The 19,686-nt window shown below is 44.0% G+C and overlaps 1 protein-coding gene across 7 annotated transcripts in view; it reads left to right on the top strand.

Annotated features, from left to right (window-relative positions):
- The window catches only part of FER (FER tyrosine kinase), a 312,225-nt gene that overhangs the window by 63,460 nt on the left and 229,079 nt on the right, over positions 1-19,686 (top strand). For all 7 annotated transcript variants that reach the window (XM_056537490.1, XM_056537495.1, XM_056537491.1 and 4 more), the window contains one exon: positions 7,316-7,415. In XM_056537490.1, the coding sequence (XP_056393465.1) occupies positions 7,316-7,415 (100 nt within the window). The remainder of the gene's footprint in view (positions 1-7,315; positions 7,416-19,686) is intronic.

Here is a 19,686-nt window from a genome sequence, read left to right as displayed (position 1 = left end):
AATTTTTTTTTTTTTTTTTTTTAAAGCTTTATGTTGCATTACGTTCATTATGTTACAGCTTGCATGGTGCCTGATTCCTCAAGCCCTGTAGTAACAAGGTGCCTGTGATTTCTTGATCCCTCTTGTAACAAGGGACCCTGCGAAGTCGTGTGGGTTTAGACTTTAGTCCTGCTCTCCTTTCAGAGATGGGATCACCTCTTGTTGAATTTCCAGCGGGGGAGTTTTTAATTATCTACAAATGAATTTATTGAAGGGAGATTGAATTACCCCCTTTACAGCACAGCTTTCTGTCTAGCTGCATGTTTTTGGCAGGGTCAACGTGCACTTTACAACTTCTTGCTAATACTTCCTGTCAATTATCTAATATATCTTTTTTTTACTTTTACTTCTGCATTTAAGCTTTGTGATATCTAACAACTGTCTAAAGTTGAACACCATAATGCTCACAAGGAAAGAATCACTATTTGTCTGCTCCCAACACTTTAGAAAACACTGCTATTAGCAATATCATATTGCTCATCGTAACCATTCCATTCTATGTTTCACTACAAATTTTACATACTTTTTGAGTACATGTAGCGTACGCTAACGTCACTATCATTGTGTAGGTGGTATGTGTAGGAAAGAAAGGTTGCTAAAATACATTGAAATTGATGTCGTCTTACTGCATGTCTAGCCTATGGTTTTAGCTTGAGGCTCCATTGATTCTTAGAATAATAAAACCGCCTGGGATTTGTCAGTATTTTTCTTTTGCTGCAGTGGAAGTTGTTTGGTTTATCAAAAATCTTTACATTTCGAAGGTGATCAGATTAATATTTTTTATTTTGACATGGACTTCACAATGGTGAAACCTACGTCTCACCATATAGTGTCTGAGGAAGCCCCAGTTAAATGGTGTAAAAGGGCCTGTATTACATCACCAGTTTTAACCTCTTAAGGACCAATGACGTTGTGGAACGTCATGGCACCCTGGGCTTTAAGGACCAATGACGTTCCACAACGTCATGGCCTTTTCTGGTCTCTGCCGCTCGCCGGGCAGAGATCGGAACTGGATGCCTGCTGAAATCCTTCAGCAGGCATCCAGGGCAAACGCCGAGGGGGGCCATGTAGGCCCCCCATGTCGGCGATCGCCGCAAATCGCAAGGGAAATCGCCCTTGCGATCTGCGGCGATACCGGGCTGATCGGGTCTCTGGGACCCGACCACCCGGTAATTTCGCATGATCCCGACTGTCACAGACAGCCAGGACCATGCTGAAGCCTAGGAGCGAGGTGGCAAGCCTGCCACCTCCTCCGATCCCCTGCGATCCGTCGGTTAGTTAACCGACCAATCGCAGGGGGGGGGGGGGGGGCGGTTACTTCCTCCCGTCCTGCCCGGCCCCTGAAAGTCCAGAGAGGACGGGAGGAAGACCGGAGGACGCGGCGGGGGACGGGGGAGTGCTGGGGACCAGCCCCGGTACTTACCTCGTCCCTGAAGACCCGGATCCTGGCGGCGGAGACGGCGGCGGCGGCGACAGGTGAGTTGATCTTCAGCCGCGGTCGGGCCCTTTACAGCAATGCACGTCGCCGTAAAGCGACATGCATTGCTGTAATGGGACCCTGTAAACTACAACTCCCAGCATGCCCAGACAGCCCTTGGCATCTGGGCATGCTGGGAGTTGCAGTTTTGGAGACCACTGTGCCCTTCCAGATGTTGCAAAACTACACATCCTCAGTATGCCCTTACTGTCCATGCATGCTGGGAGTTGTAGTGCTGTAACATCTGGCCCTTCAGATGTTGCAGAACTACAACTCCCAGCATGCCTGGACAGTTTTGGCATACTGGGAGTTGTAGTTTTGCAACATCTGGAAGGGCACAGATTGGGAACCACTGTATTAGTGGTCTGCAAACTGTAGTCCTCCAGATGTTGCAAAACTACAACTCCAAGCATGCTGGGAGTTGTAGTTCGGCAACATCTGGCTCTAAAGATGTTGCCGAACTACTACTCCCAGCATGCCTGAGAATGCTGGGAGTTGTGGTTTTGCAACAACAGGAGGCACCCTGGTTGGGAAACATTGTCTGTTTCCTAACTCAGTGTTTCCCAACCCGTGTGCCTCCAGCTGTTGCAAAACTATAACTACTAGCATGCACTGATAGACTGTGCATGCTGGGAGTTGTAGTTTTGCAACAGCTGGAGGTCCCCCCCCTGGGAATGTACAGGGTACATTCACATGGGCAGGGGGCTTACAGTGAGTATCAGGCTGCAAGTTTGCGATGCAGCAAATTTTGCGCGGCAGCTCAAACTCGCTGTAATCCCCCGCCCATGTGACTGTACCCTAAAAACACTACACTACACTAACACAAAATAAAATAAAAAGTCAAAAAACACTACATATACACATACCCCTACACAGCCCCCCTCCCCAATAAAAATGAAAAACGTCTGGTACGCCACTGTTTCCAAAATGGAGCCTCCAGCTGTTGCAAAACAACAACTCCCAGTATTGCCGGACAGCCGTTGACTGTCCAGGCATGCTGGGAGTTTTGCAACAGCTGGAGGCACCCTGTTTGGGAATCACTGGCGTAGAATACCCCTATGTCCACCCCTATGCAAGTCCCTAATTTAGGCCTCAAATGCGCATGGCGCTCTCACTTTGGAGCCCTGTCGTATTTCAAGGCAACAGTTTAGGGTCACATATGGGGTATCGCTGTACTCGGGAGAAATTGCCTAACAAATTTTGGGGGGCTTTTTCTCCTTTCACCCCTCATGAAAAGGTGAAGTTGGGGGTCTACACCAGCATGTTAGTGTAAAAAAAAAATTTTTTACACTAACATGCTGGTGTTGACCCATACTTTTCATTTTGACAAGAGGTAAAAGGGAAAAAAGCCCCCCAAAATTTGTAATGCAATTTCTCCCGACTACGGAGATACCCCATAAGTGGGCGCAAAGTGCTCTGGGGGCGCACAACAAGGCCCAGAAGGGAGAGTGCGCCATGTACATTTGAGGTGATTTGCACAGGGCTGGCTGATTGTTACAGCGGTTTTGACAAACGCAAAAAAAACAAAACCTCACATGTGACCCCATTTCGGAAACTACACCCCTCACGGAATGTAATGAGGGGTGCAGTGAGAATTTACACCCCACAGGTGTCTGACGGATCTTTGGAACAGTGGTCTGTGAAAATAAAAAATTTTGTACAGCCCACTGTTCCAAAGATCTGACAGACACCAGTGGGGGGCAAATGCTCACTGTACCCCTTGTTACGTTCCTCAAGGGGTCTAGTTTCCAAAATGGTATGCCATGGGGGGTTATTTTGCTGTCCTGGCACCATAGGGGCTTCCTAAATGCGACATGCCCCCCGAGCAAAATTTGCTCGCAAAAAGCCAAATATGACTCCCTCTCTTCTGAGCATTGTAGTTCGCCCGTAGTGCGCTTCAGGTCAATTTATGGGGTACCTCCATACTCAGAAGAGATGGAGTTACAAATTTTGGGGGGTATTTTCTGCTATTAACCCTTGCAAAAATGTGAAATTTGGGGGGGAAACACACATTTTAGTGAAATTTTTTAAACATTTTTTTACATATGCAAAAGTGGTGAAACACCTGTGGGGTATTAAGGCTCACTTTATTCCTTGTTACGTTCCTCAAGGGGTCTAGTTTCCAAAATGGTATGCCATGTGGGTATTTTTTCCTGTTCTGGCACCATAGGGGCTTCCTAAATGCAACATGCCCCCCAAAAACCATTTCAGAAAAACGTACTCTCCAAAATCCCCTCGTCGCTCCTTCGCTTCTGAGCCCTCTTCTGCGCCCGCCGAACACTTTACATAGACATATGAGGTATGTGCTTACTCGAGAGAAATTGGGCTACAAATATAAGTATACATTTTCTCCTTTTACCCCTTGTAAAAATTCAAAAATTGGGTCTACAAGAACATGCAAGTGTAAAAAATGAAGATTGTGAATTTTCTCCTTCACTTTGCTGCTATTCCTGTGAAACACCTAAAGGGTTAAAATGCTGACTGAATGTCATTTTGAATACTTTGGGGGGTGCAGTTTTTATAATGGGGTCATTTGTGGGGTATTTCTAATATGAAGACCCTTCAAATCCACTTCAAACCTGAACTGGTCCCTGAAAAATTGTGATTTTGGAAATTTTGTGAAAAATTGGAAAATTGCTGCTGAACTTTGAAGCCCTCTGGTGTCTTCCAAAAGTAAAAAATCGTAAATTTTATGATGCAAACATAAAGTGGACATATTGTATATGTGAATAAAAAAAAAAAATTATTTGGAATATCCATTTTCCTTACAAGCAGAGAGCTTCAAAGTTAGAAAAATGCTAATTTTTCAATTTTTTCATCAAATTTTGGAATTTTTCACTAAGAAACGATGCAAGTATCGACAAAATTTTACCAACAACATAAAGTAGAATATGTCACGAAAAAACAATCTTGGAATCAGAATGATAGGTAAAAGCGTCTTAGAGTTATTAATGCTTAAAGTGACAGTGGTCAGATGTTCAAAAAACGCTCTGGTCTTAAGGTGTAAAATGGCCTAGTCCTTAAGGGGTTAAAGAGGGCCTGTAGCCAACCCAAGAAATTTTAGATTTTATCGCTATTAAATAATCTAGGGTGCCCTGAACAAACACCTTTTTACAGTTTCTTGATAAACCCTTCCATTCCTGATATATGGGTTTATAGTTTAACAATTCAGGAAATCCGCCAGATGTGAGTAAACTTAGTATAAATAATTGGAGTGAATATAAAGTGATGGGTGGGATTATAAAGTCGGCGTATGCATGTTGTTCATTAAATGGGCACTTTAAGTAAACATGATTTTTAATATTTAATTCCTTATGCCAAATAAATAACTTTTGTAATTGGCTTCCATTAAAAAAAACAAAAATGTTATGTTAGTTTTTTTGCTGTATACTTCTGGCCACCAGAGGTCTCCCTTCTTGGCCAGAACACATTCCATCTGGTCAAAATCTCAGATTTTGGTCCCCTGCTTGTAATGGCAGGAGACCAAACTCAGGAAGTGTTTCTCTGCACTGAGCTTGTTTGACAGCGGCAAAAGAGCCATTCTGGCAGTATTCTGACATATACAGTACATATAAAAGGTATATTTTCATTGGTTCCATGCCCTATCAAATTAGTGTTCCTTCAACTGGTCCTGACAGTTCTCATGACATATCTGTTTTAGCCAATGCCTTAAAGCGTTACAGTCATTTAAAATAACCGACTTGCTGATCAGACTTGTCAATCCCCTCAGGTCTTATCAATTCCCATCAGATCTGATCAAAATGTCAAAAGTTGTTTTTAATGCCAATAACGCTTTAAATGGCATGAGAAATAACAATTCTGAATCATCAATTTTTAGATGTCTATTTTTTGTCATACCCCAGTTATTTCTCCTGGAACTGTATGTATGTATATGTAAACAGTGCATGTCCCCACACAATGGCATTGTCCACTCAGTTTTAACAATATTAAAACAGAGACACACCTATAGACAAATAATGCATCCAGTTGTTAATTTATATATATATATATATATATATATATATATATATTTTCAGGGACAAAAACTAAGGAATAGCACAATGCAAGATTTTAAGAAAAACTGCTTGGCATTGTCATTTCATGAGAAGACTAACATGTCAGGAGTGCTGCCAACTCCCTGTGGCCAACCCCCCCTAAAAAAAAATATATATATAAGTTTGCATTATCATGAAAAAGTTTAGGGTACCCTGATCACAAACATGTTTACAGTTTCTTGATACACCCTTCTGTTTCTGAGATATGTTGGCTTGTACTTTGTTGGACAATTCATAGAATCAGTCAGATGGGTGTGAACTTAATTTTACTTATGTGGGTGAATATCAGGTGATGGGCGGAATTATATAGTCAGGAGGTGTATTATCGACACCCGAATAACTGTAATCAAATAAACTTTTCTAAACTAACTCCGGCTATGTTTACTAACTACTCTTAACACCCCTCTCGCTGTAAAAAAAAAAAAAAAAAATTCAGAGCTTTAAAAAGCTCTCTATCATACCTTTATTCTTCTTCACATAGTGCAATATCACAGTTTGCAGCAGCAGGAGAAAGTGGGCGTTTCCCAGCAGGCATGACATCAGTGAAGCCTGCTGGGGGACCACTTCCACCTTCACCTGGTTGCAATGCTGTGATGAATAGAAGATCTCTGGCTCTGTGCAGCAGCTTTCAGTCTGTGTATCTTTCAGTGAGGCTCATTGCAGCTTTCAGTCTGTGCAGCTGGTGTATACTGCCACATGTACAAGACTGAGCTGTTTAGTGAACCAAACATAATGTACTAATAACTGATAATTTCTGAGCATATACTGTCATTTATCAGGAATATGAAGCACAGGTGACGTATTAATCTTTGTGCTTTACTGCTAATAGGGTAGAAGGGGTAGAAATAAGACAGTCAGAAGGAGAGGGCAGATGTCCTGGAACACATGAAAGATTTATTTCAATATTTCTCAATAGGAGATAAAATAGGATCAAAGAAAAGGAGGTGCTTTTGTGTTTTAGAAAGGATTGTGTAAGATGGTAATGAATATAATGATGTTATTATTGATAGAGGATAAGTCGCCACTGTTACTCCCAGTATGAGGAGTGTTATTCTTCCTTCATAAGTAGCCAGCTAAGATCTATTATCTTTTTTTTTTTTTATTTTCCCCAGTGATCATATATAAAAGGACAATACTACTGTAAAAATGCTGCTGGCCAACAGGAACAAATAATAGAGGATCCTAGCTGGCTACATATGTTTGAAGTATAACAATCTTAGCTTTTTAAACTGGGATTGACCAGTAACATATATTAGTTGGTTATCTTTTAACAATTATCAGCGACTAATTTAGCTACAAGTTTGGGGGTCTAACCTCTGCACCCCCAACCCCCCCCCCGCAATCTCCGGGACAGGACCTGGCTCTCAGTGAGTAGTGCGTGCTGCAGTGCTCCATATATTTCTATGGGAGTGCCGAAAAGATGCAAGTATAGCACCAATAGAAATGAATGGAGCATGTAGACAATGTGCTCCTCCGTGAGAGAGCCGGAGTCCCGTCCTGGAGATCACAAGGGGTGCCAGTGGTCGCACTCCCCACAGTCAGCTACTTATCCCCTATCCTGTGTATAGGCGATAACTTAACTTTAGCTGGAGTACTCCTTTAAGAATATAGGGTAGGTGATGCTTCTTCACTATAGAATGCTAATACTGTAATAATGTAGAGTTTGTAATGTAATTTGTACTACAGACTGTCAGAAGTGCTATAAATGTTATTGATGTCTTCTTATTTCTACATTTCTAATTAGGTGACCAAAACAGAAATAGAAAAGCTGAAGTTGAATTATAGACAGCTAACAAAAGAAGTGAATTCCGCAAAGGATAAATTTAAAGAAGCCGTTACTAAAGGTAACTTTTTTGTGATTTTAATGATTTTTTTAAATAAATTTTTTTGTAGATAGTTATACAGCAAAATCTTTTGAAAGACCCACTTCAATGGAGCTGAAAATGGCCACTGTGCGTATTATATGTATGTTAAATTAAAAATTTGTCCTGTTCCAAGTGGCCCTGCAAGTCAATGCAAAATTCAAGGTGTTTCAGTTAGTTGTCTGTTTTCTTCTCCTGAAAAGATGTAATCTGGATGTCTTTGATTTTAAAGGGGTACTCCGCTGCTAGACATGTTATTCCCTATGCAAAGGATAGGGAATAACGTGTGATCGCAGGGGTTCGGTTGCTGGGGACCCCTGCGATCTCTGCCACGGCACCCCAGTCATCCGGTGCCCAAAGAGAACTACGTACAGTGTCGTATGACTGGCTAACACAGCCGCCACGCCCTCCTCCATTCATGTCCATAGGAGGAGGCATGACTGCTGTGTACTAGCCGGCAAGCCCCAGGCGAACGTGATCGGGATGCCGCTGTGGCGGCCCAGAGAGCAGCATTACCAGCTTGAGAGGGTTAGTCAGTAGGAAGCTGTTGAGTTGCCCCTAGAGCCACAGAACGATAGGGTTCTCCATCTGGGATGGAACTAGCATGTCTATTTTGAGATGACTGTAAGGCTGGGTTCACACTGAGGAATCTCTGGACAGATTTTCCACCGGAGATGTTGCTGGCAGCATTAACCCCTTAAGGACGCAGCCCTTTTTCACCTAAAGGACTGAGCCCTTTTTCGCAATTCTGACCACCGTCGCTTTACGAATTAATAACGCGAAAACGCTTTTACTGAATATTCTGATTCTGAGATAGTTTTTTGTGACATATTCTACTTTATTTTGGTGGTAAATTTTCGGCGTTACTTGCATCATTTTTTGGTGAAAAATCCCAAAATGTCATGAAAATTTTGGAAATGTTGCATTTTTCTAACTTTGAAGCTCTCTACTTGTAAGGAAAATGGATATTCACAATAAATTTTATTTTTATTCACAAATACAATATGTCCACTTTATGTTGGCATCATAAAATGGACATATTTTAGAAAAAATTTGAGCAGCAATTTTCAAAAAATTCATGAAAATTGCCTAAATCTGAAGGGACAGATGTTACAGAACTACAACTCCCAGCATGTCTGGGCAGTCCAGGCATGCTGAGAGTTGTAGTTTGGCAACATCTGGAGGACTACCGTTTGGGCACCACTGTAACAGTGGTCTCCAAACTGTGACCATCCAGATGTTGCAAAACTACAACTCCCAGCATGCCCAGACAGCCTTTAGTTTCCCTACCTGACCCAGGATCCAGCAGTCTCCAGCGACGATTGGGGATCGCCAGGCATCTTCTCCTGCAGGTACCGGCCTCCATCTTCTTCCCACCATCCCCTCGACATCCAGGGGTGGGCAGAACGGGGGGTTGCCATGGCAACCCACTCTCCTGCTCTGCCATTGGTCAAAATCAGTTCTGACCAATGGCAGGGGATAGGAGGAGATCACAGCTCTGCGACCTCACTCCTAGCCCCCAAGATGATCTGGGCTGTCCCTGACAGCTCCGATCATCCCTATTTTCCGGGTGATCGGGTCACCAGAGACCCGATCAGCCCGGAATAGCAGAAAATCGCATGTCTGAATTGACATGCGATTTTCTGCAATCGCCGACATGGGGGGGTCTCAGGACCCCCCTGGGCGATGTGCTGGGGTGCCTGCTGAATGATTTGAGCAGGCATTCCGGTCCGGTCCCCAACCGGCTAGCGGTGGGGACCGGAATTCCCACGGGCGTATGCATACGCCCCACGTCCTCAAGGACTCGGGATGCAGGGCTTATGCATACGCCCGGCGTCCTGAACAGGTTAAGATGTGTGGACTGCATTGCTGCACCCATTAACTGCAATGCATTTCTGAGCCACAGAATGATAGGGTCCGCTCCCTTTCTAAGGCTGGGTCCACACTACGTTTTGTCCCATACGGGAGCGCATACGGCAGGAGGGAGCTAAAACCTCGCGCTCCCGTATGTGACCGTATGCGCTCCCGTATGCCATTCACTTCAATGAGCCGACCGGAGTGAAACGTTCGGTCCGGTCGGCTCATTTTTGCGCCGTATGCGCTTTTACAACCGGACCTAAAACCGTGGTTGACCACAGTTTTAGGTCCGGTTGTAAAAGCGCATACGGCGCAAAAATGAGCCGACCGGACCGAACGTTTCACTCCGGTCGGCTCATTGAAGTGAATGGCATACGGGAGCGCATACGGTCACATACGGGAGCGCGAGGTTTTAGCTCCCCCCTGCCGTATGCGCTCCCGTATGGGACAAAACGTAGTGTGGACCCAGCCTAACACGCAGTGGGAAAACTTCAAATAAATCAGCTTGTGTGAACGAGCCCTAAGGGAATATTTTACCTGAGGTTTGTCTATTTCCTGGCCGCCAACATTTTTGTTTGCTTTGATATTCAAGGTACCCAGCTAGGCTACCCATAAAGACGTAACACTTGACATAATGAATAGCACAGTGCTATATTTAATTTTATTGGGCCTTTCAATTTTAGAGGATCTGTTTCATGTTTGCAAATATTTCCATTACATAAAATGTTTCTTGGCAACAGGATATGTGCAGTAGGGGCTGGTCACAATTCATCTGCTCTCTCCCACTTGGTCGGCTATGTAAATCAATATTTTAAGAAGTTTAGATGTTGAAACATCGCACATTCTGTAAGAGCTTGAATCAAGCCAATTCTCACTACAGTGTACGCTTCAAAAATAGACATTTGACTGGTTAAACTGGGTCCCAGCATTTCATACGAACCATCTGTAGAATAATCTGTGTACGGATTTTATATTCTAATTTTTTTGGAAGCAATCAGGTAAAATATTAGTCCTGACTTTCAAGGAATTACATGAAATCTGTGTGGGCGCTACTGCAACACAGACAACCTATTACTGAGGCTAGGTTTACACTGCATTTATCAGTGGTTCAGCAGCCTCTGTTTAGCCTGGGATAGTCCTGATACGTGAGATTGTTGAAGTATTGATCAAGGCTTAGTCTGAGAGGAACTCGTTCTAGAGAACCCCTGTGTTCTTCAGATACAATAGATCGGGGACAATGAAAGTCAATCCTGTTTTATTGTTAGCATATATATATATATATATATATATATATATATATATATATATAGTTTAAATATGATTATATGTTCATTAATAGTAAAAGGGTCATTCTGTTCATTCAAGTGGTTATATAAGGTTAAAAGTAAGGCATTACATACAAATTGCAATTTAAGCAAATAACCTGATTACAAGGTATGATCATTATTATATAATTTGTGGTCAAGTTAATACGTTAGACCTGACATGGATAACTCCCTAACCTATACCAGCCTGAGGTGTGCCTGGCCGGCCGACCGAGGTAGCCTAAAAAGAAGGGGGCTACCCTTAATAGAATAACTAAAATAAATAGACCTAAAGAAAAGGGGGCGGGAGTGGTGGGAGCAACCGCCGCTGACACCACGAGGACCCTATTGCCCGAACCCTAGTAAATATAGTGGTTCCAGACTCCTCCCACAAATTCAATTAGCTGTATTCACAGCTAACTTCCACTTGTGGTCAAGTTAATACGTTAGACCTGACATGGATAACTCCCTAACCTATACCAGCCTGAGGTGTGCCTGGCCGGCCGACCGAGGTAGCCTAAAAAGAAGGGGGCAAAACACAGACATGTAGAGAAGATTATTTATTAATACATATGACAGGAATCTAAACATTTGCCAGCTGGTTGAAGGCGCTGGCTATTTCCTGCTGTGGGTCAGGTATGTACCTCTGGAAGCAAGGTGAATTCCAACGACCTAACCGTTTAATGATATGGACGGGTATGGCATGCCTGGAAGCCGAGGAGGCTGCCCCCATCCTGAAGGAATGGCCGGAAATGGTACTGGGGTCCATACCTATGTTTCGTGCCAGTATACGAACATGTCTAACAAAATCGTTGGATGACAGCGGCCGCACGGGGAATGGGAGCAGAGGTGAGTCTGCCTTCTTACCATGCAGAAGTCCCAATAATTTCCGGAACACTGCAACAGGGCACCAGGGATTGTTAGTTGCATAGTAATTGATGATAGCTGCACTAACTTGTTGAGTTTTAGAATGTTCTAACTTTAACGTGAACCCTGAGCCTGCCGGAGATAGATGTTTAAGAAGAAGTGTGTCAGTACCATAGGAAGTCTTAGTAAATTCGCCTGGTCTAAGGAACCCGTAATAGCTTAAGTATATGGCTGCTTTGATCACTAGACTGGCCGCCACTCCAAACGGCTCTCCGTCCAGCAGACAACTGAACTGTTGAAATTGGGCTGCAGACAGAGGAACCCTGGAAGGAGGCTTGGATCTTTCAGTCTTCTGGATTCCTCTTAAAGCGGCCTTAACCGGGTGAGCGCACAGAATTGATGGAAGATTAGGACAGCTCAAGGAGCGGAAATGTTGGACCCCGGCTAAATACAAACGTATGGTATTGTGGGATAGTTTTAAAGATGAGTGGCAAAACACGACAAAAGTGAGAATGTACTGTAGATCAAAAGGAAATTGTGTGGGATGACTATCTTGAAATTTTTGAAAAGTGTTCCAAGCTAAATTATAAGACTTAACGGTGTTGGCTGCCAAGGAGTGATGAATCAAATCAACGGCCCCTAAGTAAAGTTTACTTAGTCTAGCGTTAGAGAACTGGCATGTGGTACTGGAGTAGCCACTGCATCTGCTTCTGGCATTGCTTCGTGGAAAACCTGAAATTTGAAACGGGACAATGCATCAGCCGCCACATTCCTGACTCCATCAATATGAACACACTGAATATGGAATTCTCCCTGCAATGCGGTATGAGTCAATCTGCGAAGGAAGGACATGATACTGAGAGATTTCGATCTTCCCTTGCAGATAATGTCTCGTGTAGCTGTATTGTCCGTGTAAAAGACCACTGTCTGCCCTTTCCACAGATGACCCCACGTAACAGCGGCTGCCACGATGGGGATGATCTCGAAAAGAGCAGAAGTGGTAGTAAATTCAGGTAATTGTGAGATCTCGGAAGGCCAGGATGACGAAAACCAGTGGGGCGCAAAGATCGCGGCAAAACCCGTGGAGGCTGCCGCATCAGTGACCACAACTGGAGAGTCCTGGCTAGCTCTAGGGATAAACATGGAAATCCCATTCCATGCTGCCAAGAAATGGTCCCACATGGCTAAGTCTGCCCTGGCTGCCTGGTCCATGACCACTGGAGAATCGGCATCGGGTGCTGCTGGTAGAAGGGCTAATAACCTAGAGACAAATGCCCGGCCCTGTGGGATAATTCTCATGGCGTAGTTGAGCATACCTAGCAGACTTTGTAACTGCTGTCTATTGGAGACTGGAGAACGGGACATGCTGTGAATCGTAGACCTGATACGATCTAGCTTCTCTTGAGGTAAACGAGCTTCCATCCTAACTGAATCCAAGATGATGCCTAGAAAAGATAGGGAAGTGACGGGACCCTCCACTTTTTTATCTGCAACCGGGACATTAAGATTCCTAAAAACTGACAGCAAAGTCTCCAGATCCCCAGGTGGGCAGCCCGGACTTTCCAGAAGCAGGAAGTCATCCAGGTAGTGCAACACACTTGTACAGGACCAATGATTGATCAATGACCACTCAAGTGCGGCTGCAAATGTATCGAACAACCATGGGCTGCTTCTCGACCCGAAAGTGAGCCGGGTGGCAAAATAATACTGCCCGCACCACCTGAGGCCGTGCCATTGCCACAGGTCGGGACGGATTGGCAACAGCTTGAACGCATCTGAGATGTCTGCTTTAGACATCCAGGTGCCAGGCCCAAAGAACAGAACGCGCTGAATTGCTTCGTCCACTGAAGTGTATTTCAATGAAAATTCTTCTGCCGGTATTAATGAGTTAATGCTAGGAATGGTAGACAAATGGGGAGCCGACAAATCATAAATTAAGCGAAATTTATTTGAAAATTTCCCACGAGCAACTCCAATAGGGCTGACCCTCCATTGATTGAAGGGAGCTATGTGGAAAGGACCAATAACGAACCCCTTAAGCACCTCAATCCTCAAGAGTTCCGATACTGTTTCTGGATTAACTGTGGCTGACTGCAGGTTCCTACATTCGTATGTTTCCTGAGGGAGACATACCATGCCGGTGTTGAAGCCATGAACAAAACCCTCACATAGGAAATCGACCAAATCCGGACGAGGATGACCGACCAGATAATCCCTGAGGACTTGAGAGTCAATGCCGCCTAGTCATGCATCTGCCCCTGCCTTCTTTGGACACTGGCTCTTAGGATGGGCACGGTGGCAAATGCAGCAGACGTGTAACAGTCTGCACTGACTAAAGCGACATGAAGAAAAATTAAAATTGTTACAAATCTGTGCATTACCAAGATAATGCACAGGTCTGCCCAACTTATCCACGGATGGTCCTGTCTGAGTCTTAGGCAAGCCCGTGGGTTCGGTAGCTGAAGTACTGGCAACCGCACTAGGGCACCAATTTGTCGCATGTGTGGACGATTGACAAACCGCACAAAGTGGTGCCCTAAGTCCGGCGAAATGCCTACAAAAAAGCTCGGTATCAAGTACCGCCCAGTTGGTAGTTTGTTGGAACTGGAACAGTGTAGCTGCAGCTTGTGCCGAAAATGACCGGTGATAGTCATAGAAGGCGAAGCCTTCGTACTTGTACCCGAGATCGACTAATTTATGGAGATACTGGTCAAGCTCAATTCTCCTGCTAGGACTGGCCGCACACACAACATCTCTATAAAGGCCGAATGCCAGTACAAACTCGGGAATATTTAATTTCCTGTTTAACCTCGGATCCCTTGCCTTGACCACTACGGAAACTTCACCGCAAGCAAACGTTTTATTGTCCAGCACGTCCTGGGAAGCCACCAGGAGGGAAGCCAAATTCACGTCTTTCCCTTCTAGGATATCCCTCCTGATGGCTTCCGGTATGAAGTGCGCAGGAATGAGAGTAACAGTTGGAGCAGACGTACCTGTGCCTGCGACCCCCGCCGCGGGGTAGACCCCTAATGATGCCGTGCCCGACTCTTGTGGGGCAGGAGGCACAGAGGAGACTGCTGGTGCCGAGAAAACAAGAGAGGCCTGACCGATCGCAGACCCTGACGAGCCTGCCACCTGCGCAGGAACGCCCTGCGCTGAAGTTGCCGCGGACCCGGAAGCTACAGTCGGAACCACGGAGGCAGTACGAGCCTCCAAAGTAGTTAATCTGTCCTGTACATTCTGCATGGATGTAGTAAGAGAGTTGAGCATGGCATGGATCTGTACCAGGGCAACGGACCCCTGATCTGTCTGATCCTGAGACCCCGGGGTGCCTTGAGAACACATAATACGATAAAGCTCCGCCTTTCTAGCCGTCGCAGGGAAAGGAATCCCCCGACGACGTAATTCGGCCGTTATCCTAGGAACGGTCCAAGTCCTAAGAGACTGTACGCTTCCCGCTGAATATGACCTGGCGGGCGAGGGGGGAGCGGCCGCCCCTTCCATGCTGTCCGAAACCAGAGACATCACCTAAGAATGACAATGATAACTATCAGGGCAGATGACTCTAGCCCCTTGTCCCCCATAGAAACTAAAGACACCAAAACAAACAGGAGGCGCGTGGATTGACGAACAATCTGCCTCAAGGAGTGAGTAAAGACAAGACAATTTAACTGAACCATGTGACCTAAGCTGGACTACGAGGCACGAGGATTGACGAGGGCAACCCACCTCTACCAGCATGCCCTATAATGCACCTGCCCTGGCAATACAGGCTGAGGATTCGAGGATTATCCGATAATCCGCCTCTGAAACCGGAAGACGAAAACTAGTAACATACAGTGACTACCAGAGATCCCCCCCCCCCTCTCCATCTAGAAAGCAACACCCTAGACAACTCGTGAACCGTGAGCTACACAGCAGAAAAAGAGGTGACTTATGTGCAGAAAATGTTTTAACCACGTGCCTACCCCTGCAAAACCAATTAAGCTACCTTAGATATACACGAAAGTAGGTGGAAAGGAAGGAATGCCCTAGGATCACCTGAGAAAAAGACATCAGAAAATACATATGATTTTTTATTTTTATTTATTTATTTTTTCAATAAACATGCTAACCTAACATCAACAACATAAAATTGAGAACGGAAGCATAGCCATAAGCAGATGAAACCCTACCACGATTGTCACGGAAGGGAGGATGCAATGGAAAACCACCAGGGTACGTCTCACGGACCTGTAACCAAAAATGGAACATGAGACCTAATGTAGCCGAACTGAGAAACCCTGTGTAAACACCTAATGAAAGGCCGTCACCCGTACCGCAATCTTGCTAAACATACGTAACACAGGAAATAACTAACCGTAGCTAAGCAAATCACTAAGCGATCCCCTCTTATATATATATTTTCAGATAACCAGCTTCGCTTTAATCAAGGTATGGCCTCAAGATTATGACACGAGCCGAGCTTGCCGTCGCTTGTAGCTGAAACAACAAGTAAACCACGTAAACAATCGAGATCATGTGACCAAGATAAACCTTTCTCTTTTTTTTTTTTTTTTTTTATTCCGACCAAGGGATACACTCCCTACTGTTGGATGTACAGCCTAAGCATGCAGCTCCCGTCATGGCTCCTCCCCCCCCCCCGGCTCCCTAGCAACAGCAGGAACCAAGAACGCCCCCAAGCCAGGAGCTGCATGGCCCAAGCCGCGGACCTGCCCGGCGGTACTCTACCCCTACAACCGGCATAACCCCTCCCTCCCCACCCCCCCTGCCTCCCCCACCCCGCACAGTGAACCTCCCGAAGCAAAGATGCTTACAACCCCCACTCCCCGTCCTGCCGGCGGGCATAGCGTGAGGGGAGCGGGATCGCGCACGCGCCCTGTTCCGGCCAGAAACAAAGTTCGTACCTGGTAGCTGGAAGCGAAAGACGGCTTCACGTCCGGAAGGAAGACTGGCGTACAGCCGCCCAGCTGTTCGCTTACCTGACCCGTGATTCGGAGCCAAATCCAGCCGGAAGTGACGTACACTGTAGCAACCGCCGCTGACACCACGAGGACCCTATTGCCCGAACCCTAGTAAATATAGTGGTTCCAGACTCCTCCCACAAATTCAATTAGCTGTATTCACAGCTAACTTCCACTAGTCATATGACCATTACCTTGAATAAGAGGCGCATGATACTACTTTGGTGTCAAGTGGTACTTGGTAGTGCAACTTGATTATGTGAGATATGAGATTTATAGCAGCATTATTAATATGAGATTTATAGCAGCATTATTAACCCCTTAAGGACGCAGGACGTAAATGTACGTCCTGGTGCGGTGGTACTTAACGCGCCAGGACGTACATTTACGTCCTGTGCATAACCGCGGGCATCGGAGCGATGCCCATGTCATGCGCGGCTGATCCCAGGCTGCTGATCGCAGCCAGGGACCCGCCGGCGATCTCGCGGGCGTCCGCCATTAACCCCTCAGGTGCCGGGATCAACACAGATCCCGGCATCTGCGGCAGTGCGCGATTTCAATGAATGATCGGATCGCCCGCAGCGCTGCTGCGGGGATCCGATCATTCAGAACGCCGCACGGAGGTCCCCTCACCTTCCTCCTTCCGTCTTCTGCTCTGGTCTGAGATCGAGCAGACCAGAACAGAAGATAGCCGATAACACTGATCTGTTCTTTGTCCTATACATAGAACAAATCAGTATTAGCAATCATGGTATTGCTATGAATAGTCCCCTATGGGGATTATTCAAGTGTAAAAAATTTTTTAAAAAAATGTAAAAGTAAAAGTAAAAAAAAAAGTGAAAAATCCCCTCCCCCAATAAATAAGTAAAATGTTCGTTTTTTCCTATTTTACCCCCAAAAAGCGTAAAAAATAAATTTAATAGACCTATTTGGTATCGCCGCGTGCGTAAATGTCCGAACTATTAAAATAAAATGTTAATGATCCCGTACGGTGAACGGCGTGAACGTAAAAAAAAAAAGTCCAAAATTCCTTCTTTTTTAATACATTTTATTAAAAAAAAATTATAAAAAATGTATTAAAAGTTTTTTTATATGCAAATGTGGTATCAAAAAAAAGTACAGATCATGGCGCAAAAAATGAGCCCTCATACCGCCGCTTATACGGAAAAATAAAAAAGTTAGAGGTCATCAAAATAAAGGGATTATAAACGTACTAATTTGGTTAAAAAGTTTGTGATTTTTTTTAAGCACAACAATAATATAAAAGTATGTAATAATGGGTATCATTTTAATCATATTGACCCTCAGAATAACACGTCATTTTTTGCGTAAATTGTACAGCGTGAAAACGAAACCTCCCAAAATTAGCAAAATTGCGTTTTTCTTTTTAATTTCCCCCCAAAAATAGTGTTTTTTGGTTGCACCATACATTTTATGATATAATGAGTTATGTCATTACAAAGGACAACTGGACGCGCAAAAAACAAGCCCTCATACTAGTCTGTGGATGAAAATATAAAAGAGTTATGATTTTTAGAAGGGGAGGAGGAAAAAATGAAAACGTAAAAATTTAATTGTCTGAGTCCTTAAGGCCAAAATGGGCTGAGTCCTTAAGGGGTTAAAGGGGTATTCCAGGAAAAAAACTTTGTTTTTTATATCAGCTGGCTCCAGAAAGTTAAACAGATTTGTAAATTACTTCTATAAAAAAATCTGAATGCTGAATTTGAGTTGTTCTTTTCTATCTGGCAACAGTGCTCTCTGCTGACATCTCTGCTTGTTTTGGGAACTGTACAGAGTAGAAGAGGTTTGCTTTTTGGATTTGCTTCTACTCTGGACAGTTCCAGAGACAGGTGTCATCAGAGAGCACTTAGACAGAAAAGAACAACTCAACTTCAGCAGCTCATAAGTACTGAAAGGATTAATATTTTTTAATAGAAGTAATTTACAAATCTGTTTAACTTTCTGGAGCCAGTTTATATATAAAAAAAAGTTTTTTCCTGGATAACACCTTTGCCCTGGGTGGCCATGCCACCTCCGTGCCAAGCTCCACCAGTAGTGCAAGTGCGATATAGATTGTCTAAAACTTGCAGAACTTTTTTTCAGACCAGAGGGTTGGTTTACATGTTCTTATACCTTAGACTCAAGAGTCTAAGGCAGTAGTCTCAAACTGTGTCTCTCCAGATGTTGCAAAACTTCAACTCCCAGCATGCCCGGACAGCCATTGGCTGTCCGGGCATGCTGGGAGTTGAAGTTTTGCAATATCTAGAGGGCCACATTTTGAAACCACTGCCTTAGACTCTTGAGGTAGCCCCTGTGTCTACACTAGTTTTTTTTTTTTTTATAAATAACAATAGAGCAAATATATATAAAATTTTTTTTTTATATATATATATATATATATATATATATATATATATATATATATATATAAATAATATACATACTTCCATTACTGCACTTTGCATTCGATAGCAAAATACAGATAACATACATTGATGAAATTGTGCAAATTGTAAAACTTGAGCTTGAGTCCCCTGTATTTCACAGTCTATTATTGTTATTTTAGTCTTCCTGTTTAAAGGCTCCGTTCACACTAGCAATGTCATTTCCATTTTAACAGGGCTGAATATGTTTTCAGATGCCAACAGACCCTACAAGATCCCACAGCTACTTTGATTTGACTGTGAGGTCTGTCAGGTTGATGCTAAGGTTCCAGAATTTTTAAAGGGGTACTCCAATGGAAAACTTAATTTTTTTAAATCAACTGGTGCCAGAAAGGTAAACAGATTTGTAAATTACTTCTATTAAAAAATCTTAATCCTTCCAGTACTTATTAGCTGCTGAATACTACAGAAGAAATTATTTTCTTTTTTGAACACAGAGCTCTCTGCTGACATCAGGAGCACAGTGCTCTCTGCTGACATCTCTGTCCATTTTAAGAACTATCCAGAGTAGGAGAAAATCCCCATAGCAAACATATGCTGCTCTGGTCAGTTCTTAAAATGGACAGAGATGTCAGCAGAGAGCACTGTGCTTGTGATTTAGCAGAGAGCACTGTGTTCCAAAAAGAAAAGTATTTTCTCTGTAGTATTCAGCAGCTAATAAGTACTGGAAGGATTAAGATTTTTTAATAGAAGTAATTTATAAATCTGTTTACCTTTCTGGCACCATTTGTTTAAAAAAAATAAAATAAAAAAAAAGTTTTCCACCGGAGTACCCCTTCAATGCCAAGTATAGCACTGCAGACTTGTCATAAAAATT

The sequence above is a fragment of the Hyla sarda genome, chromosome 1 (assembly GCF_029499605.1).
Source record: "Hyla sarda isolate aHylSar1 chromosome 1, aHylSar1.hap1, whole genome shotgun sequence".
Lineage (NCBI taxonomy): Eukaryota > Metazoa > Chordata > Amphibia > Anura > Hylidae > Hyla > Hyla sarda.
Note: the sequence above shows the minus strand (reverse complement) of the source record. Positions and strands in the feature narration are given on the sequence as shown.